This window comes from Arvicanthis niloticus, chromosome 6 (genome assembly GCF_011762505.2).
Source record: "Arvicanthis niloticus isolate mArvNil1 chromosome 6, mArvNil1.pat.X, whole genome shotgun sequence".
Classification (NCBI taxonomy): Eukaryota; Metazoa; Chordata; class Mammalia; order Rodentia; family Muridae; genus Arvicanthis; species Arvicanthis niloticus.
This window is the reverse complement of record NC_047663.1, coordinates 102965690-102992464: the sequence shown is the minus strand read 5'-3', so window position 1 is coordinate 102992464 and position 26775 is coordinate 102965690. Positions and strand designations below refer to the sequence as shown.

At 45.3% G+C, this 26775-nt stretch overlaps 1 protein-coding gene and 1 long non-coding RNA gene across 2 annotated transcripts; one reads left to right on the top strand and one right to left on the bottom strand.

Moving 5' to 3' along the window:
• Positions 1 to 39: 39 nt before the first annotated feature.
• Positions 40 to 14829, bottom strand: LOC143442900 (uncharacterized). The gene is made up of 3 exons (XR_013111504.1): positions 14066 to 14829; positions 881 to 967; positions 40 to 608 (listed from the first exon to the last, which is right to left on the bottom strand). It is a non-coding gene; the product is annotated as an uncharacterized LOC143442900 (long non-coding RNA).
• LOC117709810 (group 10 secretory phospholipase A2) lies at positions 12817 to 24824 on the top strand. The gene is made up of 4 exons (XM_034504190.2): positions 12817 to 13538; positions 15211 to 15361; positions 17091 to 17197; positions 24287 to 24824. Exons 1-4 carry the CDS (start codon positions 13484 to 13486, stop codon positions 24427 to 24429), a joined length of 456 nt encoding a protein of 151 aa, XP_034360081.1. The 5' UTR covers positions 12817 to 13483; the 3' UTR covers positions 24430 to 24824.
• The last annotated feature ends 1951 nt before the right edge of the window (positions 24825 to 26775 follow it).

Below are 26775 nucleotides of genomic sequence, written 5' to 3'. Positions count from 1 at the left end.
TGGCTGTCCTGGAACTCACTCTGTAGACCAGGCTGGCCTCGAACTCAGAAATCCACCTGCCTCTGCCTCATAAGTGCTGGGATTAAAGGTGTGCGCCACCACTGCCCGGCTTTAATCTTATTTTTAATGATGTTTTTTAAATGCCTTAACCTTTCTTATAGCCCATCACCCACCAGAGGAGTGGAAAAGAAAGGATGGGGGGGGGGAGGTGGGGAAGTGGACCTGTTTAGAAGGTTCTTTGGAGCAACTTTCATCTGTGTTGTCTGGAAATTGGCAGTTCAGTTCACAGGTCAGCAGTGGCAGTTCCATCCACTCACAAACACTTTACAGATGCAACAGCAGTGACAGGACCTAGCAGAGATAGCTAAGCCTCCACCTCAGCTAGAGTCAGCAGGAGGGATCAACAGGAACACCAGAAGCTTTGGGCTGTGCCACTCTCAGGGACATGAAGATCAGTGAAGACTGGATACCCACAAGCCAAGCTCTGTCTCCATCACTGTCCATCAAGTCTTATTTCTATCCTCCAAACATCAAGTGTCCTCCACATGCCTTGCCTCAGCAGGTGTCTTGTGCATGCATCCAAAAAGAAGTCCTTCATGTGTTTGTCCCTGCAAAACACCATCAACACAACTAACTCTCCAAAGACCGCTTACGTTTCCACTTTAGATTCCACACCTTTATAGCCCCAACTTGGCCTCAGTATAGGAACCAGTCAGGTGGGGTGACTTTTTCCTAGGTATAGTATGACCCAGCCTTTTGTCCTGATCCTCTGGCCTGGAAAGTCTTGCTCTGAAGACAGCTGGAAGTTTGGGGGTTGGGTCAGCTGAGGAGGTGGAGGGGTGCCAGGCTGAGGGTACAGAACTTAAAATGAATGTCTCACCTGAGCAGGAGCTCTGAAGCCAGCCAGGAATCCTGGGCAAATCTCTCCTTTCTGACTGGACTGCTCTTTTCCACTGTACCTTCATCTCTAAAACCAAGAATGATAGATTCTTGTGAATTTTCACTGCCTTGAAGTGCAATATAACATTTTTTTGAAACCTAAAAAATTCATCCTTGCATTCAATGTAATTATGTTTGTAATCATTTGTAGAGAAACAATCATCTTTGAGTAGTACATTCCACTTGAAGGAAGAGACAAACAGATATCAGAATTCTTTGAGGCCAGTCTGGTCTACATAGAGTGAGTTCCAGGACAGCTATACAGAGAAACCCTGTCTCAAAAAGCCAAAAAGTAAACTAGGCTGGGCAGATGAGTCAGTGGTTAAGAGCATATATTGTTCTTGCATGGGATGGGAGTTCCATTCTGAGCACACACATCAGGCACTCACAACTGCCTGTAACTCCAGTTCCAGGGGATCTGCTTCCCCTCTGACCTACTGATTTCCTTATACATAGATGTGTACATATACACATAATAAATAATAATAATAATTTATGAAAAGAAGTATAAAAAGGAGATATATTTAAATAGTTGGTACTGTTTAATGAGAAAGTGCTATTTAATTTTTTTTTACTATTATTCCATGTGCATGAGTGCTTTATTTTTATATGTGTCTATTAACCACATATGTGCCTAGTGCTTCAGAGACCAGAAGAAGGTGTCAGATTCCCAAGAACTGGAGTTACAGACTGTGAACTGCCAAGTGGGTACTGGGAGTTGAACCAGAGTCTTCTGGAAGAGCAACTAGGGTTCTTAGCCTCTGAACCATCATCTCTCTAACTCCAAAAGTACTATTTTTTAAATATATATATATATATATTGTGTGTGCGCGCATACATGTGAGCATGTGTGCATACATGTGTGCATGTGTACCTGGAGGCCAGAGGTTGATGTCATGTGTCTTTCTCAATCATTCTCCACCTTAATTTTAATTTTAAAAAGACATTTTTTTTAGTTTATGTGTATGAGTGTTTACTTGCATGTATATCTGTATACCAGATGCATGCCTGGTGCCCACACAGACCAGAAGAGGGTGTTATGTCCCCTGATGCAGAGATACAGATAGTTGTGAGCCACCATGTAGGTGTTGGGAATTGAGCCCAGGACTTCTGGAAGAGCATGCAATACTCTTAAAGTCTGAGCCATCTCTCCAGTCCCATTTTGAATTTTTAAAAAATTAATTATGTGTGTTTGTGTATATGGTATGTGTGTGTGCACTCATATGTGGGCTATAGTACATTTGTATAGTCAAAGCTCAGGGGCTGGAGAGATGGCTCAGCGGTTAAGAGCACTGACTGCTCTTCCAGAGGTCCTGAGTTCAATTCCCAGCAACCACATGGTGGTTCACAACCATCTGTAATGGGATCTGATGCCCTCTTCTGGTATGTCTGAAGACAGCTATAGTATACTCATATAAATAAAATAAATAAATAAATCTTTAAAAGAAAGAAAGAGAGGGAGAGAGAGAGAGAGAGAGAGAGAGAGAGAGAGAGAGAGAGAGAGAGGAAGCAAGCAAGCAAGCTCGGATGCCTGTCCTCCCCTTCTATCTGTTTGAGAAAGAGTCTTTTCTTGTTCACTGTATTTATGCCAGGCTAGCTGGCCTTCAGGTTTTTTAAGGATTCCCACCTTGCTCTAAGGGCTCTAGAATTGTAGACATGCATTACTGTTCCTATCTTTACATATGTTCAGGAATCCAAACACAGGTCCTCCCACTTGCCATAGAACCTTCTTCCTAGGCTCATTTTTTCATTGTTTGTTTGTTTTTTTTTTTTACAGGTCTGTTTATATAGCCCAGGATGGCCTCAAACTCTTGATCCTCCTGTCTGTTTCCAGCGCTGGGATTGTATTTGTGCATTGCTTAGCTAAGCTTATTTAGTCCACTTTTCTCCTTCCTTCCTCTTCTTTCTTTCCTTCTTTTCTTTTCTTTTCTTTTTTTTTTTTTTTTCTTGATTTTTGACAGGGTCTCGTTATGTTGACCTGGTAACTCTGGAACTTGCTGGCTCAAACTCACAGAGATACACTTGTCTCTGCTTCTCAACTGCTAGAGTTAAAAATGTGTTTTCACCACCGGGTGGTGGTGGCTCACGCCTTCAATCCTAGCACTTGGGAGGCAGAGGCCGGCGGATTTCTGAGTTCGTGGCCAGCCTAGTCTACAGAGTGAGTTCCAGGACAGCCAGGGCTACACAGAGAAACCCTGTCTCAAACAAAACAAAACAAAACAAAAAAAGTAAAAATGTGTTTCACCATGCCCAGCTCAATCTTTTTTGTGTTTATTTTTTGCTTGCCTGCTTATGACAGGGTCTCACAGCTTAGTTCAGACTACCCTTAAACTTACCATTAGTCCTGATTGGCCTTGAACTCCTTGGGTCGTAGAAACTAGGGATCTGATTGTACATTCCAAAAAGATGTACCCAGTAATCACAAGGATGTTAAGTCACACGCAGAGGGAGGAATAAATGACCATTTAGTGACTAAGATAGCCTAAGATATCTTGGGTTTCAGCCTGTAACATTTCAGCACCCCACAGTCTGAGGTTTTTATCAGTCAGTCAGACTTTTAGAGTATGTAATGTAGTGATGGAGGAGACCCCTAGTTCACATACCCGCCCCCAAAGGTCACCTGATGATGTTACAGGATTTGCAACATAAGGAAAAGCTGACTGGTGTGGACATTGAAAATTTTTTTCAGATGTCTGAGGCAACACAGTAGCTTCTTCCTGAAGGGTAGACCGTAGGAGTAAGGCAAAGGATATTAGACCACATCCTGTTCTCCACTATGTCCCTACATGTTCTCTCTTGAACATGAGGTAAGAGATATTAATAGAAGTTAGAAATAACAGCACACACACATGAGACATTAGCAAATATGGCAAAGGAATCAGTCACATCCTGACTTCATTGGGTTTCAGATGTTTGTTCATTTGTTTTAAAGCTAGTTTTATCTTATACATATTCAATTTTTTCCTGTGTGTATGTATACTTTATGCATGTCTGGTTTTCAAGGAGGCCCAGAAAAGCAAGTCAGGTCCCCTGCAACTGGAGCTATAGGTGTCTGTAAGTCACCATATGGGTGCTAGGTTCTCTGCAAGAGCAGAGTTCTCTGGACTGTTAGGCCACTCGACCGCACCACTCACTGTGGGTTTTTTTTTTTTTTTTTTTTTTTTTTTGCTAAGAATTTCACCTGCAGCTTCACATGTTTATCACTGAGCTACATTCCCAGATCTTGGCTTTAGATGTTTTAGATGTTTGAGACAAACATACCAGATAGCACAGACCTATGATTGCCTGTCATGGAAAGGGGTGAAGAGAGACGCCCAGCATTGGAAAGGGCTCTGGAGGGGGAGAGAATCAGAGCTTTGGAAAGAGTAGTTTCTGAGGATTTGACTTGGGTGAGGCTTACAACGCACACATGATGAACTGGAGAAGCTGTTCCCTGAAGGGTAGACTGCAGAAGCAAGGTTATATGGCTCCCATGGAGCTGCATGAGGGCTCAGCAGCACTGTGTGGGAAAAGGTCCTGCTCTCCTCGGAGCTTCATGGCTACTCTAGAGCTCTTAGTCCATAGTGCGAGGCAGAACTGACTGATTCCCCTGAAAGGGAGAAGATTCTGTGTGAAGAAACCTTCACATGGTTTTCTCCAGATACTTTGTCTACGTCAGTTTACAGAGTGGAGAATTGTAGTGCGTAGGCCTGAGTGGCCGCCAGGATGCAGACAAGGTGGGCTGATGTGCTGGCCTGCTAGACAGCTTCCCCACACCTCAATCCCTTCTAGTTTCCTTGAGTTTTGAGCATTATATTAGACCACATCCCATTCTCCTCTATGTCCCTGCCATCTCAGGACCTGCAGTCAAATCTATGGGGCTCCCTGGGACCTCAGCTTTGCCTTAAAAGTTGATAAGACTGAGCATGTGGAGAAAGTATCTTGCACTCTTCCCACAGCAAAAATCATTAACAGATATCCATTAAGGTATACCAAACTAAGGTTAGAGATGTGTCTTAGTCAGGGTTCTACTGCTGTGAAGAGACACAGTGGCCATGGCAACTCTTATAAAGAACAACATTTAATTGGGGCTGGCTTACAGTTCAGAAGTTTGGTCTATTAACCTCATGGCAGGAAGCATGGCAGCATGCAGGCAGACATGGTGCTGGAGAGGTAGCTGAGAGTTCTATGTCAGGATCTGCAGGCAGTAAGTCATGAGGCCAGGTTTGAGCTTCTGAAATCTCAAAGCCCATTCCCACTCATACACTTCCTCTAACAAGGCCACACCTACTTCATCAAGGCCACACCTACTTCATCAAGGCCACACCCACTCCACCTCCAATATAAAGATAGCTTTATAGACTTGTGATTCCCATTTTAAAAGGTTGGTGTAATAAAAGCCACACCTTAAAAAAAAAAAAAAAAGCTGGCCAGGTGGTAGTGGTGCACACCTTTGATCCCAGCACTTGGGAATCAGAGGCAGTGCTGGGACTAAAGGTGTGCACCACCACCACCCAGCTTCAGTTAGTCTTTGTCTTTTTTAAGATTAATTAATTAATTAATTATATGAGAGCACTATGGCTGTCTTCAGACACACCAGAAAGAGGGCATTACAGATGTTTGTGAGCCACCATGTGGTTGCTGGGAATTGAACTCAAGACCCCTGGAAGAGGAGTCAGAGAGCCATCTCTCCAGTCAGTCTTCTTAACTGAGGGACAAGTAGGGCTAAAGTCAATGAGGAAGAGGTCCCCCCAGAAGGAGTAAAGAGTCTCATCCAGTCCCCCTGGTTTACCCCAATACATCCCGCACCAGCAGCCTCTCCTGCCAGGTGATGGAGGCAGCCAGCTCAGCAGAACTGATATAGAACTTTGCCTGTCCATAGAATGGGCTGCAGTGGGCAGTAAAGGAGGCACAGGAGCAGCCTCTGGGAAGTAGAACCCCATCTATTGTGTGCCCCAGCCAATCCAGGACGGAGGGGGCTGTGATCCTGGCCAGTTGTGGAATTGAATCAAAGGCACAGGAGGCTGGATCTTCCAAAAAGTGTTGTTTGTTTATGGGAAGAAGAAGGTGGGCCCTGGAGGGAATGATGTGAAGAGCAAGAAAATGTGTGTGTGTGTGTGCCTGTATGTACCTGTGTGTCCATATGTGTGCCTGTGTCCATATGTGTGCCTGTGTGTATCTGTGTCCCCATATGTGTGCCTGTGTGTATCTGTGTCCCCATATGTGTGCCTGTGTGTGCCTGTGTGTCCATATGTGCCTGTGTGTCCATATGTTCCTGTGTGTCCATATGTGCCTGTGTGTCCATATGTGCCTGTGTGTCCATATGTGCGCCTGTGTGTACCTGTGTGTCCATATGTGTGCCTGTGTGTATCTGTGTGTCCATATGTGTGCCTGTGTCCATATGTGTTTCTGTGTGTACCTGTGTGTCCATATGTGTGCCTGTGTGTATCTGTGTCCCCATATGTGTGCCTGTGTGTATCTGTGTCCCCATATGTGTGCCTGTGTGTGCCTGTGTGTCCATATGTGCCTGTGTGTCCATATGTGCCTGTGTGTCCATATGTGCCTGTGTGTCCATATGTGTGCCTGTGTCCATATGTGTTTCTGTGTGTACCTGTGTGTCCATATGTGTGCCTGTGTGTACCTGTGTGTCCATATGTGTGCCTGTGTCCATATGTGTGCCTGTGTGTATCTGTGTGTCCATATGTGCGCCTGTGTGTACCTGTGTGTCCATATGTGCCTGTGTGTCCGTATGTGCGCCTGTGTGTACCTGTGTGTCCATATGTGCCTGTGTGTGCCTGTGTGTCCATATGTGCGCCTGTGTCCATATGTGTGCCTGTATGTATCTGTGTGTCCATATGTGTGCCTGTGTGTCCATATGTGCGCCTGTGTGTACCTGTGTGTCCATATGTGTGCCTGTGTGTACCTGTGTGTCCATATGTGCCTGTGTGTCCATATGTGCGCCTGTGTGTACCTGTGTGTCCATATGTGTGCCTGTGTGTGCCTGTGTGTCCATATGTGTGCCTGTGTGTATCTGTGTGTCCATATGTGTGCCTGTGTGTACCTGTGTGTCCATATGTGCCTGTGTGTCCGTATGTGCGCCTGTGTGTACCTGTGTGTCCATATGTGCCTGTGTGTACCTGTGTGTCCATATGTGTGCCTGTGTGTATCTGTGTGTCCATATGTGTGCCTGTGTCCATATGTGTTTCTGTGTGTACCTGTGTGTCCATATGTGTGCCTGTGTGTATCTGTGTGTCCATATGTGTGCCTGTGTCCATATGTGTGCCTGTGTGTATCTGTGTGTCCATATGTGCGCCTGTGTGTACCTGTGTGTCCATATGTGTGCCTGTGTGTACCTGTGTGTCCATATGTGCCTGTGTGTACCTGTGTGTCCATATGTGTGCCTGTGTGTACCTGTGTGTCCATATGTGTGCCTGTGTCCATATGTGTGCCTGTGTCCATATGTGTGCCTGTGTCCATATGTGTGCCTGTGTGTATCTGTGTGTCCATATGTGTGCCTGTGTGTATCTGTGTGTCCATATGTGTGCCTGTGTGTACCTGTGTGTCCATATGTGCCTGTGTGTCCGTATGTGCGCCTGTGTGTACCTGTGTGTCCATATGTGCCTGTGTGTGCCTGTGTGTTCATATGTGCGCCTGTGTGTATCTGTGTGTCCATATGTGTGCCTGTGTGTATCTGTGTGTCCATATGTGTGCCTGTGTGTATCTGTGTGTCCATATGTGCGCCTGTGTGTACCTGTGTGTCCATATGTGTGCCTGTGTGTACCTGTGTGTCCATATGTGTTTCTGTGTGTACCTGTGTGTCCATATGTGCGCCTGTGTGTACCTGTGTGTCCATATGTGTGCCTGTGTGTATCTGTGTGTCCATATGTGTGCCTGTGTGTGTCTGTGTGTCCATATGTGTGCCTGTGTGTGTCTGTGTAGGACCTCTGGAAGAGAAGCCAGTGGGTGCTCTTAACTGCTGAGATACCTTCAGCTCCAAAGTAGTCACTGTATTTTGAAACCAGGCACCAGGCACTGTGCTGCCCCCTGAGTCCCCAAGGCAGAAACTGGCAGACCTAAGACAGTCCAATCAGGGGATCAGAACCCAAAGACCCTGGTCTCCCTGTATACTGTCAACCAGTGTTACATTAATGAATACTTGTTCTGACTTGAGTATGAAACTTTGCCCCCTACAGACTATTTTGGAACATTCTGGAAACTTTAGGTGTTAGGACCTAGTTGAGAAAATATGTCCCAGAGGGTGTGCTTTTGAGTATATCCTGTATCCCTGGATGGCTGTTTCCCAGCTCGCTATGTCCTGCTGCTATGACATGAACAGCTGTTTCTACTCCACACCCTCCCAACTTCCTTCATGACTCTGGGCCACAGGCCCAGAGTCTACAGAGCTAAGAACTCTTAGAAACTGTGAGTCAAAATAACTTTTGTCTCTTTAGTTTGCTAAGTGGCTTCTCTCTCACAGGTTTGACCAATGACTACAGCCACACAGAACCCAGGTGGCTATAACACTGACTGACTCAAAGGCCCTAAGTACCTGCTCTGGGCTATACATTGTACCTTCTGTCAGCTTCCCACAAAATCCTTTTTTTGTTAGTTTTGGGTTTTGTTTTTTGTTGTGGTTGTTTTGGTTTTTATGTTTGCTTTTGATGCTGGAAATAAAACCCAGGGTCTCACACATGGTAGACAGTGCTCTACCACTGAATTTTATCCTCAGCTCTAGAGCAAAATTCTTCACAGAAGTTATAGCTTAACTCCATAATTTATTTGACACTTGTGATGACCACACCACATAGAAGGGAATGAATTTATCCAAAGTCTCCCAGATTATAGTTGGAATTTAAATCAAGATCCATCTTAGGGAAAGACTTCTCCCTGAGTCTTCTTTGAAGATTTCAGGAAGGCCATAGTGAGTAAACTATCTATTGTTCTTCTAACAGCATTAGTTCTTCAGGACAAATGGAATTTTGGTGCAGTTACAAGCAAGCCCAATTCTCAAAGCTTTACAACAAAACATTCATTTCTTAGGCCGGAGAAATGGCTAAATGGGTAAGAGAGGTCGCTGATCCTGTGGAACACCATAGTTTGGTTCCCAGAACCTAGGTCAAGAGGTTCACAATCACCTGGAGCTCCTGTTCCAGGGATCTAGCCGTCCTTCTGGCTTCCACAGGCACCTGCACCCATAAGGTTATGTCCTATATAGAGACATGCAAACAAACATATAATTCATTTTTTAACTTTAAAAAGGGTTTTTGTTTTTGGTGTGTGTGTGTGTGTGTGTGTGTGTGCCTTTAATCCCAACATTCAGGAGGCAGGAGAATTTCTGTGAGTTCAAGAGCAGTCTTGAACATAAAGTGAGTTACAGGACTTCATAGAGAAACACTGTGTTGAAAAACAAACAAACAGAAAAGATTTCTTTCCAATACTTTATAACCACGACAGACTAAGTGCTTAGCGTTCATTGGGACCAGCAGTTCTGAGGCAGAAGGAATGATGTACCCAGACAATCGCCACCTCTAAAACCTTCTGCTAAAGAGTGACCTAGGTCTCTTTTTCCATATTTCATTGGTCAAATGACCCAACTTCCAGTCTGCTAGGTGAAATGGTCATTATTATCAGTGATAAGACATACAAGCTACCCAAACATTCGAGGGTCGATGTGTGTGTGTGTGTGTGTGTGTGTGTGTGTGTGTGTGTGTGCTCATATATCCCAGGCTAGCCTCTTAACAACTTAATATGAAACCAAGACCTGAACTTGTGCTCTTCCAGAAGCAGCCTGCAGAGTGCTGGGATTACAGGCACACATCATCTGGTTTAGCTATTTTGTTTGTGTTCTCCATTAATACTTCCTTCTCTGCTGGTATCTAGCTGCTACAAACCTCTCTCTCTCTCTCTCTCTCTCTCTCTCTCTCTCTCTCTCTCTCTCTCCTCTCATTTGCACATGTATGTGTGCACACATGCACACTTTGTTTTTTTTTCTCCAATACTATAGCTCTCTACCGTTAAGCTTTGCAATCTTTATAGTCAGAAAATAAGTTTCTTCCATTTGCCCACACTAAAATCAAATACTTCCTAGTAGGACTCTTTATGCCTAGGTCGTCCACCAGGGGGAAGCCTGTATCACCACTCCAGGAATTTCTACTAGCAGCAGGACCTTTGCCTAGCTGAGGCTCTCTTCCTTTGCTCCATGGTCTCACCACGTTCCTGCCTATCTGGAAAGTTCATCTCTTAACTGGCTTGGAGAGTTTTCTTTGAGTCCTGAGGTATAGGAGTTGCAAGATTTCTGTCCCTGACCTCATGTTCTATCTCAGCAGATTTTAGACCTGGCTCTGACCACCAGGGCTTTAGCTAGATTCATGGGCTTCACTCTCCATGGCATTCTCCACTGGGCAACCCTTAACCAACAAGAAGCAGGAGCCTAGAGCTTCTTCTATTTGTTCTCTGAATGGGCACTTAGGATACAGTTTCTAAATGAATCCCTAGAAGGTCCTGTTTGTGTGAGCTGTGCTCACTCAGACACAGAAACTTGTTCTTGCATTTCTGCCTTCCTCTGTGCTTCATCCTCTGCTCCCTGTATATACTTTACCGCATCCTTGGGCCCAGGCTCTGCTTTTGGGAAATGACAGATCGTCCCATCTGAGACCTGGAGGTTCATATCCTGGAACCAAAATCCTTTGCTATGCTGTCAATGTCCTGCTCACATCTTCATGTCCCTTATGACTTCATCCTGTCCCTGCAGTCTGCAGAGACTTCTGGGGACAAACTGTACCCAGTCCCCTGTTGTGCCCCAATACAGAACCTGCCCTTGAGGACATGGTGGTCAGTCCATGCTAGGGACACAGTGAATGAATAGCAGAGGTCCCGGATCAAGTTTCTTCTCTTTCCTCACTAATGGGTGTTGGAACCCCAGCCTCAAGCATGCTTAGCCGCAAGACATCCACTAAATGGTATCTCTAGCTCTTCTGTTTTTCTTTAACCCCCTCGCCCCTGGTTTGAGAAAGGATGTCAGTTGCTCAGGTTGACCTTGAGCTCAATCTGTAGCTTGGAGCTTGACCTCCTTTGGACTGTCCTTGAACTTGTCATCCTCCTGCCTCAGCCTCCCAAGCAGCTGCTGGACCTATAGACCTACCTGAGTTGATTTTTTTTTTTTAACATTTATTTAGCTGACAGAGGTGGGGAATGTGGTCCATGCACCTGTGGAGGGAGGTGGTTCTTTACTTCTAGCATACAACTCCTGGAATCTTATTGAAGTCCTGAAGCACTGCAGCAGTGCCCTTATCCACTGAGCTATCTGGCTGGCTCTCAGACAAGCTTTTGCTTAGTAGTTCAGGCTAGCTTAGAACTTACTCTATAGTCTAGTCTGGCCTCAAACTCACAACAATCTTTCTACCTCAGCCTTCCAAGAGCTCAATGTCTTTCCCATAGAGCAAAATTAAGGAAAAGTAAGAAAGAACTCCCACGGGAGGGGCTCCAAGAAAGGAGCCCTCTGCATGATGAGTCTTGAGGGGCTTCACATCACCTGTCTCTGCTCTCAACTTCTGGTTTTTATCTGTCAGTTGAGCACCCTAGCATCTTTCAGGACTTGAATTGTCAAAATAACGCCCCATGGCCATCTGCAGGGACCTTTCTGGAACAAGTGGCTACAGATGTTGGGGTCACAGGAGGCCTTGCCCTTTTCTAAGGATGCTGAACACTCAGGTTGTCACATTTTCTATAATCTAAAAACGTGGAGCGTTTGAAATCTCATCTGTCCTATATTAAAAAGCTTTGACTGAGTGGTGACCTAGCCAGGCAGACAGAGCAGTGATGGCCACACAAGAAGCATGACATGAGACTGCGGAAGGCATATACACTCCAGTGGGGAGAGCATTACCCACTGGGTAGCAAATAAGGAATTCACAGGAAGACTTGTCCCTGTGAATTATCATAGCAGGGGCCAAGACTGGTTGGATACCAAGTGGAATGAGTTCTAATCATGGCTTCCTACCTTTCTTTTCTGTCTGTCTGTCTGTCTTACCTTTTCCCCTTTCCTTCTCTTCCTCCTTCTTCTTTTTTGTTTTTTAGTTGTTGGGTTTTTTTTTTTTTTTTTTTTTTTTTTTTTTTTTGAGACAGGGTCTCTCTGTGTAGCCCTGGCTGTCCTGGAACTCACTGTGTAGACCAGGCTGGCCTCAAACTTAGAGATCCACCTGCCTCTGCCTCCCAAGTGCTGGGATTAAAGATGTGGACCACCACCCGATAGGTTCCTCTACTTTTAATACTTAACATTTAAAAAGTTATTTTAGTGTGTATATATGAACATGATGCACGGGAGGGCACAGTACAAGCAGAGGTCAAAGGAAAACTGTGTAGAATCAGTTTTCCCCTTCCCCCTTTACATGCGTTCTAGGATCAAACTTAGGTCTCTAGGCTTGTGTGGTTCCCTCTGAGCCATCTCACCAGCCCTTTGGTTTCTGAGTTCTCAGAACCTCAGTGTCTCTCTATGACAGTGAATGGGTTGGGGACCTAGGCTCACAACCTGTGTTGTAAACCTTCAAGCCAGGGAAACCCAATTTCACCTTGTCGTTTACTTAATTTTTTTTTCCCTAGGGCTCATTCTTACCCTTACTAGAATTTATCCATGGGGGGGAGGAGGGTGGTGTTATTTCCCAAGGTTCCGCTGAGATCAGATATGAAATCCAAACAACAAAAATTGGTGCCTAATTGAATAGTGTTGCCTCAGGGGCAAAAAGCAATGTGTCCAATTATCATGCCTTTTCGGTATGTAGCGTACAGTTGAGTGTGTCTCCTTGCTTACACACCTTCCCCAGAAGAACCATAACCATCAACAAACGAGAAGCCTGAGGCAGACCTGCACGGGATAGTTACTCTGGCATGATGCAGACGTGGTGTCCTGCTCCGCTCCGTTCCAGCCCCTGTGTCGTCAGCACCCCTCCCCCACCTCTGAGGTCTGTCTCATTGTATAGTCTAGGCTGGTTCAGAACTCCTCACATTCTTCTGACCCAGCTTTCTAGTCCATCACCACCAAGGCTCCAGCTCTTTTACTAGAAATGGCTGCCTGACTTTGGGCAACCCTTAATTACCTCAGCTTCTAGCTTGGTGGTGGTATTAGTGAGGAGATTGTACAGAGTTAATTGTGACTGCCCCACAGGAGCACAGTTACCAGGGCAGTAGTAAAGTGTTAAGGTAAATTAGCATAGCCCCGGGGTAAATTAGTATACCGCGCCCCTCGCCAACCCCCTGCACTTTAACAGCAAGGACGACAGCATCTTTACACTATGTGGAGGCATCCCCGGACCTGATCCCCTTTTGGCCTCAGCATTATTCCATTTGGTGTCTGGATTACTTTTTGGAACTAATCTGCAGAAGTCAGGGATAGACACTCCCCAAGGCTCCAGGTGACCACTCCTGCTTGACTCCGCCCCACGGAAAGAAGGTGAGGTAGGGGGCGGGGCTGGTGGTGGGGGTCGGCAGGATTGGTGAGTATACTGGCCCTTCTGGTCAGTCCCACACCTGTCACACTCCTATGTGTGGGCCACCTCTGTGACGCACAATAATGCTGCTGCTACTGCTGCTGTCGCTGCTGGGACCTGGACCCCGGCTCAGCGAAGGTAAGTGAGGACTGGCTTCATCCAGCCTGGGTCAGATTCCATACCTCCCTATTTTTTTCTCACTACCCCAACTCAACAGCCCTTCCAGTACCCGGAAGCCTTAAAATCCCCAGGGCCTTCTTCAGATGCCCACATATCCACCTTCCCAGACACTCAGGAGTCATGTCTCTGATTCTTTCTAGGGCCCTCCACTCAGGCATTTCACTCAGAAACTCAGAAGGGGGAGAGGGGGTGGTATTAGAGTCCTCCCTTCATGAATCCCATAGTTACTGCAGTCCTCTCCAGCAGCCTGAAGCTCCTAGCCCCTGATCCTGAGTCCTGTGAACTGGCTATCACTTCTCTTGCTTGTGGGGTCTGAGGTAAGACTTCCAGGCAGGACTCTGTGGATGGGAGGAACAGGGACAGAAATTAAACTCCAGAGTTGTAGGAGTGGGTGAGGAAGTCCCCTTTAGAAAGGCCCCTCTTGGTGATTCCCTAATCCTAGAGTACAGTAAGACATACAGGCATAGAGCCAGCCCTGGCCTTACCTGGGTACGGAGGTGCAGGTGTGAATCTTCTGCTCCCGGACAGGCTCACCCAGATCAACATCTCAGATGCCACAGTTTCTTCAAGCAGCACTTGCTGAGTAGTACAGCTCAGAGATGCCTAGGACGACCCACATTGGGCGTATACCTTGGGCTTTTACAATGCTCTGTGGGTCCTGGCACTGCCATTGGAGGTTGCCCACAGGTAGACAGAGCAAACAGACCGAAGCCTGACCTGCCCCACCTATGTTGGCACAAAGGGAGTGTTTTCTTTGGTTCCAAACTTAGTACTGCTGTGTGTCCCTCACCTGGGCTCTTCATGGGCTGTTTTAGCCTCTGTGAGAGCAGAGTGGGGTGGGGAAGGGGAGCTTTGCAGATGGTTTCAGGGTAGGGTGTTGGGAGTGGTTAGGCTAGGTGTGTCTCACCTGGTGGCTCCTGAGGTCAACAGACCTTTCCTAGAAGCCTTTCTGTGTGCCAGAGCTACTTGAGTCAGATCTGTTCTGGAAGAGCACCCAAACTAGAAGGGCACCCCCATAAACAGGCAGCAGCATTGGCCACTGGCAGAGTAAGAGCAGGGAGCAGGCTGAAGAGAAGGCAGGGGCAGTAGTGTGATGGCCTGGCTGGAAGGAAAGCTGGGTTCTGGGGAGGTAGGAAGGCTTGGGGCTCTAGCTTAGGATCTCCACTGGGGCTTAGGGTACAGTAGAGCTGGGAGCTGTACCCCAAATCCATGTATACACCTTTAGTCCCATCACTCAGGAGGCTGAGGCAGGAGGATCTCTGTGAGTTTGAGGCCACCTCATCCATAGAACACATTCTAGGACAGCTACACAGAGAAACCCTGTCTTGGAAAAGTTAATAAAAAAAAAAAAAAAAAAGGAAAGAAAGAAAGACAGACAGACAGACTCTGGATTGCCATGGAGTTTGTATCGCACAAGGCACTTTATCTTGTGACTTGATGCTGCCTTATCCTGCACTAAGCAAAGGAGGAAAGCAGAGCACAGAGATAGGTAATTTGTCCAAAGTCACATACCTAGAGGTGGGATCAAATCCAGTTAAGTTGCTACGCCTAGGTCCTTCTTGGGCCAGTGCCTCTCCCTAGGGATAGGGAAGCTCTGACCTTGAACCTATGACCTTTGTTTACCCTTTAGCAACCAGGAGGTCACATGTGTTTAAGCGTGGACTCCTGGAACTGGCAGGGACCTTGGATTGTGTTGGTCCTCGATCACCGATGGCTTACATGAACTATGGCTGTTACTGTGGCCTCGGTGGCCATGGAGAGCCACGTGACACCATTGACTGGTGAGTATACACTGGGCCCAGAGTAGAAAAGGTCCCCCAAGTCCTAAGACAGCTAAGGGCTATGAGAAAACCCCAAACCGAAGTCCAGTTTTGACTCAGGAAGATCCCAGAACCTAGCATTACCTTGAGTACAGATGGCTCTTGGGTCAGTGGGGGAGATATCTTGGTGCCAGCTAACCTTTACCCTGGCTGTAGACTGATGCCTTCACTGAGGAGTAACATCAAGCTATTTAGACCATTGTACAGCCTGAGGATCTCTGAGGATTTTTAACATACCCATTTCATACATAAGGAAGCCGTACTTCAGAGCCATTAAATTGCTTATCTGGTCCAGCACAGAACTTGGGTATAAGCAAGAGGGAGGCTTGGAGCTGTTAACTCTTTGTGAACCAGGAAAAGAAAGTTATGCTTGCAAATATGCACGCACATATGTGCACGCACGGGGACACACACACACACACACACATTCTTGTTGGGCCTGACCACCTATCTCATCCACTCCACAAGTCCACAAGTATTCATACATACTTACATACTCACTCATTCTGGATGAAAAACAAGCTCCAACCTTTGTTGCTCAGAGAAAGAAAAAGCTTCTACCTTTTCATTGAATGAAAGAAGCCCTGCCACTTATTGTTGTTCTTAGTATTTATACTTTCTCAAGAGAATAGACCACATGGTTTTCCAAGCATCTTTACATTCCAGAAGTTCGTCATAAGTCAAATAAGTTTCAGCAGGAATGTTTACGTAGGTTTCACTTAAGATGAGTTATCTAAACATTATCTGCCACTAGTTCCACGCATTCATTAAGAGTTTAAAACAACAATTCTTATGTCTTAAGTTAGCACAGTTTAGTTAAAAGGCAACTCATCTGCCTTGTGTCTCACTAATATTGAAACCTAGTCGACATTTCATCTTCTGTTCTTGCACCCACAATAAAGTATCCACTCAGACAGTGGTTTCACAGCCAGCACAGAAGGAATGCCTTCCCTGACCACAAGTCTCTTCCAAGCCTGCTTTCTATCCTAGTGCAACTAGCCCGTGTCACATGAAGGTCACAGAGCCCTAACTGCAGCCTTTATACTAAAGAGGGCTCAAAATTACCTGTATAAATTTAGGAATTCTATAGAATCATTTTTAGGAATTATGAAATCATCAATTTGTCTACATAGTATTGCTACAAGATAGTATATCTTTGTTGATCTGCAGAAAATCTGTCGAATAGGGTGAGCTGATGCCCAGGAATTATTATACTATTTTAATAATGACAGGAAAGGGATATCAGTTGCAAGATGCAATCCTGAGATAAAGTCTCTCTGGGCCTCGCCTCTGAGAGCTCACCTATCGAAGTTCATACAGTTTGATGGCTATCTCCAGAGAGGTCACCTGCATGCCTTTATTCTAACCTAGATGGATCCTGACACCTAATGGCCAAGAAGGCCATTGGGTTGTCCAGGCAGAAGTCACAACTTGGGCCCAGGAAGGAAGGGAAGATTGCCATGGTAGCTGGGGCTCAGAGTTATACGAAGGCAGGCAGGGGTAGACAGGCAAGGTCAGGGAGTAAGGCTGGGAAGTCCTGTCTAGCTGCTACAATTTTTCTCCAGGATTAGTATTGTGAGGGACAGCATGTCCATAGGGGACACTAGCTGCTTGAGAATCTTTGTCAGATGGTGAGGCCAGCAGAATTTCCTCTTTCACACACCTATGGTCTGCCCACTCTCACCTCCAGGTGCTGCCTCTACCATGACTGCTGCTACTCGAGGGCTCAGGATGCCGGCTGCAGCCCTAAGTTAGACCGATACTCATGGAAGTGCATGGACAATCGCATCCTGTGTGGTGAGTGCTCCACACCATGTGACTTCCCCACGTGTCCCTTGGAGATCCTGCAAGATCCAAACAGCTTCTGTACCGTTGTGGTACCTTAATAAGCTCTCCACAGACCACATGGTAGTGTCATTGAACCCTTGCAACACACATACATGCACATGTATGTCTTCAGAGTCTGGACCAAAAGGAGAGAAAAGATAACTAGGTTTAAACAACCTAAAAGTCCATCAGGAGGGGACTGAGCAGATGTGTTCATGATACACCCAGACTGTAGAATATACTCCACTCTGGGCAAAGGATGAGGTAGAATCATTTGAGAGCCTGTTTCAGACAAAACAACAATAAAACCAACCAATTAATCAAACAAACAAAAAGAAAATTCAATAAAAAACTGTTAAGTGTAGAGCTGGTGAGACAGTGTAATTTTGTCCCCTGCCTCCCTGGAGCTGAGGGTCAAGACTGGGGCTTCCTTCCCTAGTGTCTACTACTGATCTAAGGCCCCAAGCTCTAAGGAATTTATTTCTCCTGCTCCAGCCTGCCAAGTGCTAGAATTACAAGGTTGTTCCACCTAGCTTGGAAGTAAGATGTTTACCTTTAAGGCTACTGGGCAGTCAGGGATGTAGCTAGTGGTAGAGTGCTTGTCCACTTGTGGGAGCCCTGGATGCCAATACTAAGGCTTAATGGTGCCCTTCCATTTATAGTTTTCTTTCAAATAACTTTAGATGCAGAATTGACTTTTTATATAGTCAGTCAGAGTGATCATACAGATGAACTAAGGATAGAAATACAGTGGGGCTTGACACTCAGTGCTCTGAGGAGCTGCAAACAAAGCAGGTGCCTGACTCTGCCCTTTTTCTTTTTGAAGGTACTAGGGGTTAGACCCTTGCCTGCTCACTCTGTTCTCGACTTCATGACTTCAAACAAAGTGGTTCACTGGTTCAGATTACCTCCTGGTTTTTCAAAGGGCCTGAGTTTGGCTCCCAGACCCACACTGTGGCTCTAAGCTACAAGGGAATCCAATACAAGTACTGAAGTCAGGTGCACTCATAATCGAAATAATAACAATAATAAATATATAATTTAATGTATTCATAATTATAATTTAATATATTCACATATTAATATTATTATAAAGCAATAAAATTTGTATTGAGGTTTACTGATAAAACGTGGAGACATTTATTTGGTATAAGACTGTTGGCCTTTTGCTGGGGTAGACTCTCAGCTACGTTCTACCTTAACCGACTTCCTGCCATTGCATCCTCACCACGTTGGTCTGTCCCTTTACCCTCCTGCTTCCTTCCCAACATGCTTCTGTCACCTTGCCTGCTCACTCTGTTCTCGACTTCACGACTTCACGCCTCTCCTTCCTACCTCTCATTCTGCCCCAGCTCTTTATTCTCTGAAAAGCCACACTCCAGTCTGAACCAATCAGCAGCAGGACCACGTGGATCCATTTCTCTGAGTTGCCCTTTGACGAGGATTAGGGCTATCTGACTGCCTTCCAGACAGCTTGTTTTTTTAAAAAAGCTGGGAATGAGCCATTGAGAGGACAGTACTAAATATCCTGCCAGCACTTAGCTCTCTGCCTGCACAGCAATTAACAATTAAAAACACAGGAATACACCTACAAACCATTTGATACAAGGGGGGGGGGGGTGTCATCCCAACAGAGGGCTTTTTCTTCTTCTCCTTCTTCCCTTCCTCCCCTCTCTTTCTTGAGATAGGGTTTCATTGTGAAGCCCTAGGCTGTCCTAGAACTCACTATGTAGATTAGGCTGGTCTCAAACTCACAGTGATCCACCTGCCTCTGCCTCCCAATTGCTGGGGTTAAAGGCATGCACCACCACTGCCTGGAGTTTTGATTGCTTTTTAAGACAGAGTCTTACATAGCCCAGGCTGGCCTTCAACTATTGTTCTGCTTGTCTTTTCTTCCAGGATTCTGGATCATAGGTATTTCATCCCCCTTGGACTATAGGAGGATTTCTAGTGCTTAGATAAAAGCCAGCATTTATTGGGAACTTGTGCAATAGGTTTTCTGTCCACAAAAAGGAGTCACTTCCCTTACCTGTGGCAGAAGGGATATATGGCTCTCCATTGACATATATACCTGTGGCAGATATTATAAGCTGTATATATCAAAGGTGTATATCCAAGCCCATGCTAGCTTCCAGGCTCCTTCAGTCCCTATTCACAAGTACCCGTTATTTATTTCTAAGCCCTCAGTATCCTGGCCCCTCTCACCTCCTCTCCTACCCAGAACTCCCAGGCCTGCTCCACTTGCTCCTGGTAGCTACTCATCCTTATATCCCACCCTTCTCTCTCTGTCTCTCCATTCTCTCTCCCTTGCAGATAGCTCTGGCCATGTCCAGTTTAGGGGTTTTGTTTTGTTTGTTTTGTTTTAATTCTCTGCTCTGGACTCTTACACATGCTTCTGGTTGTTTTCTTTCTCATCAAAAACCCTTCCCCCAAGGGAGTAGCCATTGTGACAGGATCTTTACTGAGCTCCTATGCATACAACTTTCATTAGGATTGTCTTTATGCTGTGGTGAGAACTGTTTATGTTTTGAATTTTCAGCCCTTCTTGTGGCTGCCCTCCTTTCTGTGGATTGTCTTCCCGTCTGTCCTCCCTTCTGAATAATATCCTTGAAATACAGAAGTTTTTCATTTTACTGATGTCCTAGTCAGTTATTTTGATGTTTCAAGCATCCATCGAGAGCCAGGTGGTGTTGACTACACACCTTTAATTCCAGCACTTGGGAGGCAGAGGCTGGCCCTAAGTTCGAGGCCAGCCTGATCTACAGAGTGAGTTCCAAAACAGACAAGGCTACACAGAGAAACCCTGTCTCAAACGAACAAAAAACAAACAACAAGCAAAGAATTCATTGAGAAAACAGCACAGCAGAGGTTTACCTGTTTGTTTTCTTCTATTTATTCTAATAGTTTGAGATTTATGGCAGTGGCCCACTTTGAGTTAACTTTTCATACAAACAGTGTGGGGTACAGTGGGGTAGGTCTGACTTCATTTTTTGGCATATGGTTTTACAGTTGTCTCACTGTTAATGAGATCACTCATTCTCTCTTGGATAGCATTAGCACCTTCATTGAAGGTCACTTGACTGTAGATGGGTGATGGTCGCATTACACTGAAGTGATCACAACCCAATTGGGCTTCAGTTTCTTTACCTGGAAGTTGAATGTTGCAGAGGTGGAAAAAATAAAGGTTCAGAACATGTTAGACAGATTGAGGCAGGGGGTGCATGTGTGTGTGTGTGTGTGTGTGTGTGTGTGTGTGTGTGTGTAGTTTTCCCCCTTCCTCTTCCTCTGACTCACCACTAAAACCTCAGCTTGTAGAGACTGCCTTACTCTGGAGGCAGAAAGAGCAGGAGCACCTTGGGAGGCCAACTTCAATATGTGATGCTCTGGGCCCCGGCTCCCTAGAAGGAAGGCATAGCTGGTAGTATAAAGTTGGATGAGCCAAAAGGCTCAGTGGAGAAGTGTTTGCTGCCAAGCCTGATGACCTGAGTTTGATCCATGAGACCCACATAGTAAAATGATAAACCAACCATGCTGTGCTGCATGTGCGTACCCCTGCCCTTCCCCACCAAAGAAACTGAACCCCCAAAACCAAAATAAACAAATAGAAAAAATTGTCTTAGAGAGTAAAGTTAAATCACTGTGGAGACATTGCAACCCTCCATCCCACTTTTTTAGGGTCTTTTGTTGCTATTTTTTGAGACAGAGTCTTTCTATGTTGTCCTGGCTGTCTTGGATTTTGCTATATATCAGGCTAGTCTTGAACTCACAGAGTTCTGCCTCCTGAGTGCTGGTATTAAAGGCATGCATCACCATGCCCTTGTCATGGCATATGACTATGACTGTGCACCAGGCACCATCTTATTTAACCATCTTTCTTTGAGATAAAGCCTCACATGTCCCAAGCCGACCTCAAACACCCTATGTAGTCAAGGATGACACTGAACTTGTGATCCTCCTGCCAGGTGGTATCAGTATGGAACTTGGGGCTTTGTACATGCAAGGCAAGCATTCTACTCCAGCTGGACTGTACCCCTTTCATTTTGTGTTGGGGGAATGAAGGCCCAGAGTTAAGAAGTGACTTGTCCCTGAACTGCCAGCATGGGCAAAGATGCTTTGTGAGGAAATGGATCTTACAGCTTTCCTGCCCTCCCCATTCAGTGTGCATGTTCTCAAAAACACGAGTGTGGAAATGATATTCACGGACTGGTCGCTGCTGTGTTTGCTGGTGGAGCCCCTGTTTGTTTTCAGAACTCTTTTCCTTGAGGAAAGACCCAAGGTCTCTGTTACATATTTTCAACAAAAATATTCTGTTTGTCTGCTTAGTAGAGATATTCTGAGCATAGTTGTTTATTTAATTACATGTTTGGCCTATTTTCCATTTATGGGCCTGACAAATATATTTAAATTTTTCAGCCTGTAATAATATTTACCAGCAGGCTTTAATTTTAAGTATAGCCCATGGAAGCTATTTTTCCTTTTCCATTATATATTATTTATTTATTTTTGAGATAATAGTCTCACATCATAGCCCAGGTTGGCTGGCCTGAACTTTTCAAACTTCTGTCTCAGTCTCTTGATTGCCAGGATTAGTAAAATGGGAATAAGAAAACATAGTTGTGGGCTGGCAAGATGCTTTTAGTGGTTAAAGATGCTCTCCTCTCAGCCTGACAGCCTGGTTTAATTCCCAGGACTCACATGGTCACAGGAGAAAACTGATTCCTTTGAGTTGTCCTCTGACCTCCATAATCACTGTGACACACATGAAAAAAAACACAAAGATAAATAAAAGCAAAACAATTTTAAAAATGAAAACTTTGGGGAAAAAAGTTGCCAGGTTTGTATGAGCACTGGAAGTAATATAGGGACCTGGTTTACTCCCTCCCTTCCCCAGCCCTCCCTCTCCTCCCCCTCCCCCTCTGTCTTTCTTTCCTTGTGTGTATGTATGCACATGCATGTGCGATAGAGAAAAACTTATAGAAATCAGTTCTCCTTCCACCATGTGAGTCCTGGGATCAAGATTTCCAGGCTTGGCAGCAAGTGCCTGGTGCCCACAGAAGACAGAAGAGGGCATCATACAGAGTCAGAGTTAGAGACTGTTCTGAGCCAGTGGGTGCTGGGAATCAAACCCAGGTCCTTTATAAGAGCGAGTGCTCTTAACCTCTGAGCCATCTCTCCAGCACCTATATTAAACAACAACAACAATAACAGAAGTACCACATCTGCTGTGACATGGACATAGTAAACTTCAAGAACATGATGCAGAGTGACCATTACCAAGTTCAACAGGTCACATGGCTCCATTTGTATGAGATAGTCTCTGCAGACACAAAAGAGACTCAGGATCAGTGGTGAGAACATGAGGAGTGACTGTTTAAGGTGTACATAGTGTCTATGTGGGAATAGAAATAAAGAATTAAATGAATACTAACATTGTTAATGTAAAAAATTTGTTTAATTACTTAATATTTAATTAGTCAATAAGCTAACTGTCTTAAAGTGACTGTTGCTACAGTGAAACACCATGACCAAAGCAACTTGAGGAGGAAAGGGTTTATTTGGTTTACATTTCCACAGTGCATCACTGAAGGAAGTCAGGACAGGAACTCATACAGGGCAGGAACCTGGAGGCAGGAACTGATGCAGAGGCCATGGAGGAGTGCAGCTTCCTGGCTTGCTCCTCACAGCTTGCTCAATCTGCTTTCTTATAGAACCTGGGACTACCTGCTCACTGATGGCTCCACCCACAACGGGCTGAGTGCTCCCCCATCAATCACTAATTAGGAAAATGCCACACAGGCTTACCTCCAGCCTGTTATTATGGAGGCATTTTCTCAATTGAGGTTCCTTCCCTTCTGATGAGCCTTAACTTGTATCAAGTTGATATAGAACTAGCCATTGAGAAATAATTCTTTTGCAGTGCTGGAGGTGAGCCTAGTGCCTCATGCATGCTAGGTGAGTGAGTGAGCACTACTGAGCTACATCCTCAGCCCTCAAATTAATAGACTACCTCCCTCCTTTTTTTTTTTTTTTTTTTTATCATCTTGCAATTTGGCCATGGCTGGCCTGGAACTTGCCTGATAGGCCATGTTCTCAGTCTCTCTGCAGTTCAGAGGTTTCATTGTGTGGTTGGCTCCATGCCCTTCACCCACAATATGGCTGAATTTCATAGCAGTGGGAGTGCCAGGGTGGAGACTGTTCATTTCATGGGAGACAGCAAGGCAGGAGGAAGAAGGGACTAGGGACTATGCATAGTCTTCAGGGGCATGCTCCCAGTGACTGCTTCCTCCAGATAGGCCCCATTTTTTGAGTCAGGGTCTCATGAAGTCCATGTTGGCTTCAAATTTGCTAGGTAATCAGGGATCACTTTGAATGTTGGATCCTTCTGCCTCTACCTCCCACTCACTGGGGTTACATGAATGTGACGTGATGCCAGTTTATTTGGTGCTAGAGATAGAGTCTAGGGCGTTTGTGCAATGCTAAGCAGTCAGGGCATCCCCAACTCTGGGATGAGCACTGTGTAACATCCTATCTCACCCAGGATGTGTAATTACCATATGAAGTAGAGAATGATCTTGTCCTATTTACTTACTTCTTTCTTTGTTTTGGTGGTGGCATGAATGGAACCCGGGGCTTCATGCAAACTAGACAAGTACTCTACCCTTGAGTAATACCCTCTGCTCTTTCTGTTTAACATAAAGGATAGAGAAGGTGACAAAGTTCAGAGCAAGAACTGTGAACCAAGGCCTGATGGTTGCCAGGCACCCAATCTTACCTGAATGGATTCCTCAGTGAAATAGTATAACATTGACATCAAAGATGGGAAGACAAAAGCTTGATTGGAATTTGGACTTTTCATTTGGCATGTCAAGTCCCTTGTAGAAGCTGGCTGCCACTGCTGCCTCCTTGAGTGGTCTTGTCCATGGTGGGCTGTGGAAAGTTATCAAGTATCACACAACTGCAAACTGTAACCTGTCCTGCCTCCAGCTCACACTCCCTTGGCGTTTATTCTCATGTGCCTCTGAGTCTCTGCTCTAACCTCAGTTTCCCTACTTCTTTCAGGACCAACAGAGAACAAATGCCAAGAACTCCTGTGCAGGTGTGACGAGGAGCTTGCTTACTGCCTGGCAGGGAAGGAGTACCACCTGAAATACCTCTTCTTCCCCTCCTTTTTATGTGAGAAGGACTCACCCAAGTGTGACTGATAGGCTCAAATGTCCCTTTGCACATGGAAATGAATTTCGCTTTCAGTACTGAACAACAGCATTCAATTTGTGCCAGGAGTCCCTGGAGGCCAAGTGATAAAGCCTGTGTTTGCTTTCTCCCTCCATTCAGGAAGTCATGACTAGGAGCCTGTGGAGCTGCCAGTTTGATGAAGGTTGAAAGGCCTGGTCCTGTTTTATACAAATACCACTGTGTTGGGCTTGATGTAATTTTTGAAGTTCAACCTTTATGAAAAGCTGTACTATCTTCTAACCTGCTGCAGAGGGTTGGTGGTGAAATGTGATTGAACACCTGCTTAGGCTTGGCTGTGGTAATAACAGTGCCACATGATACATCTAAGAATTGTTACTGTAATAAAAAGTGTTCTCTACCTGTCCCCATGTGTAAGAGGTAAATTGTATTTCATGGAAGCTGGGTGTGGTGGCACACACCTGTAGTGTTCTGCTGGGAAGGCTAAGGTTGAAAGGTCAGCTGAACCCAAGAGTCTGGCACCAGTATGAGCAGAAGAGAAGACATTTTCTAAAAGAAAAAGGAAATTCTTTCCTGGGCTGGTGGTACTGCTGTGTGTCAAGATGTTTGTGAAACAGGTTTAAGGTCCTGAGTTTGACTCCCAACATTTCAAGAAAAGAAACTTAAAAGTTAAAAAAAAGAAAGAAAGAAAATGCAGAACAACAGATCAAACTCTAAAAAGTGAAATCACAGGCCAGAAAGATGGCTCAGTGGTTAACAGTGCTTCCTGCTCTTCCAGGGGACTTGAGTTCAGTTTCTGGCCTGTATATTGTTTAGCTCAACTGCTTTTGCTCTGATTCCAGAGAATCTGACACATCTGGATTCTGCAAGTACCTGCCTGCACATGCTCACTTGCACAAGCACACATGCGCGCGCGTGCGCGCAAACACACACACACACACACACACACACACACACACACGTGCACGAATTTGCATACTTGCCACAATTAAAAATAACGTCTTTTTAAAGAGAAATCATTCCAAAGCGTTAGAATGGAAGAAGGAAGCTTTTGTTCTTGGCTTGCTTGCCCTCATTCTAGATGGCAAGTTCATTCTGTCACTGGCATTAGAACCTGCGTCTTTGGGAATTCCAGTGTGTACTGAAGATTAGCTGAGACATCCAGCCTCATGGATTGAGCAACTACTGAATTCTTGGACCTTCCATACATAGGCAGCCATTGTCTGATTAGCTGGATCATATTCTACTAAAATCTTCTTTCTATATATGGAGAGAATTCTGTTACTCAAGAAAACCCTGACTAATATAGATTTTGGTACCAGAAGTGGTTCTAGAACAACAGAAGTATAAGGATGAATCTTTTTTTTTTTTTTTTTTTTTTTTTTTTTTTGGTTTTTCGAGACAGGGTTTCTCTGTGTAGCTCTGGCTGTCCTGGAACTCACTCTGTAGACCAGGCTGGCCTCGAACTCAGAAATCCACCTGCCTCTGCCTCCCAAGTGCTGGGATTAAAGGCGTGCGCCACCACCGCCTGGCAGGATGAATCTTTTTAAAGTATTTGGATTAGACTTCAATTCACCAACAACGTACAGCTACTGAAGCCATTGCATTTACTGAAGCCCATGGTGTTGTAAGACTCTGGTGAGCCTTAGCTTACTGGGGACCTCCTCAGTGAACCACACAGAGCCAAGAATCAATGCAAGAAGCGAGAGGAATTTATTGTTCTAACATGTTGGGGTTGTCCTGCACCTGAAGGAGAGGCGGTGACCCCACACAGCTCATTCAGTGAGCCTTTATACAGTTTTTAGAGAACCAGCAACTAGACACAATATGATTGGCAGAACAGTGTGACTTTTAAACTGATTGGTCTTTAGGGAATGAGGTGGCAAGGACTTCCCTTGTCTGTGGGTGGCCAACAGTCCATCCTATGGAACGTTTCCACATGCTCTGGGCCTCCCCTCTGTGGTCTTAGGAAGGTTAATTAGCCTCTCCTTTCTGGAGGGGAGAGGAGCCAAGGGTTCTATGACCTCTCCCTTCCAGGAGGGGAGGGGTCTGGTGGAATTTTCCAGAGTTCCTGAGCTGACCTCTTCATTCCCCTCTTTTCTTTGTACATGTTTCAATCTTGAAGCTATTGCAGCTCACATCCCTGGTCCTCTGCACCTACCTCTTGATATCTTGGTCTCAGGACCATCAACTGTACTGTACCTGTGTGATCTTTAATAAAAGCAACTAAGTGATTCAAAATGTAAAGGCCAAAAATCAGAGGCAGGAACAAAATTATCAGGGGCTTTAACAATTTAGAAATCAAGGTAGCAAACCAAGGAGAGTTAGTTGTTAAACAAAGACTCAAACCATCTTTG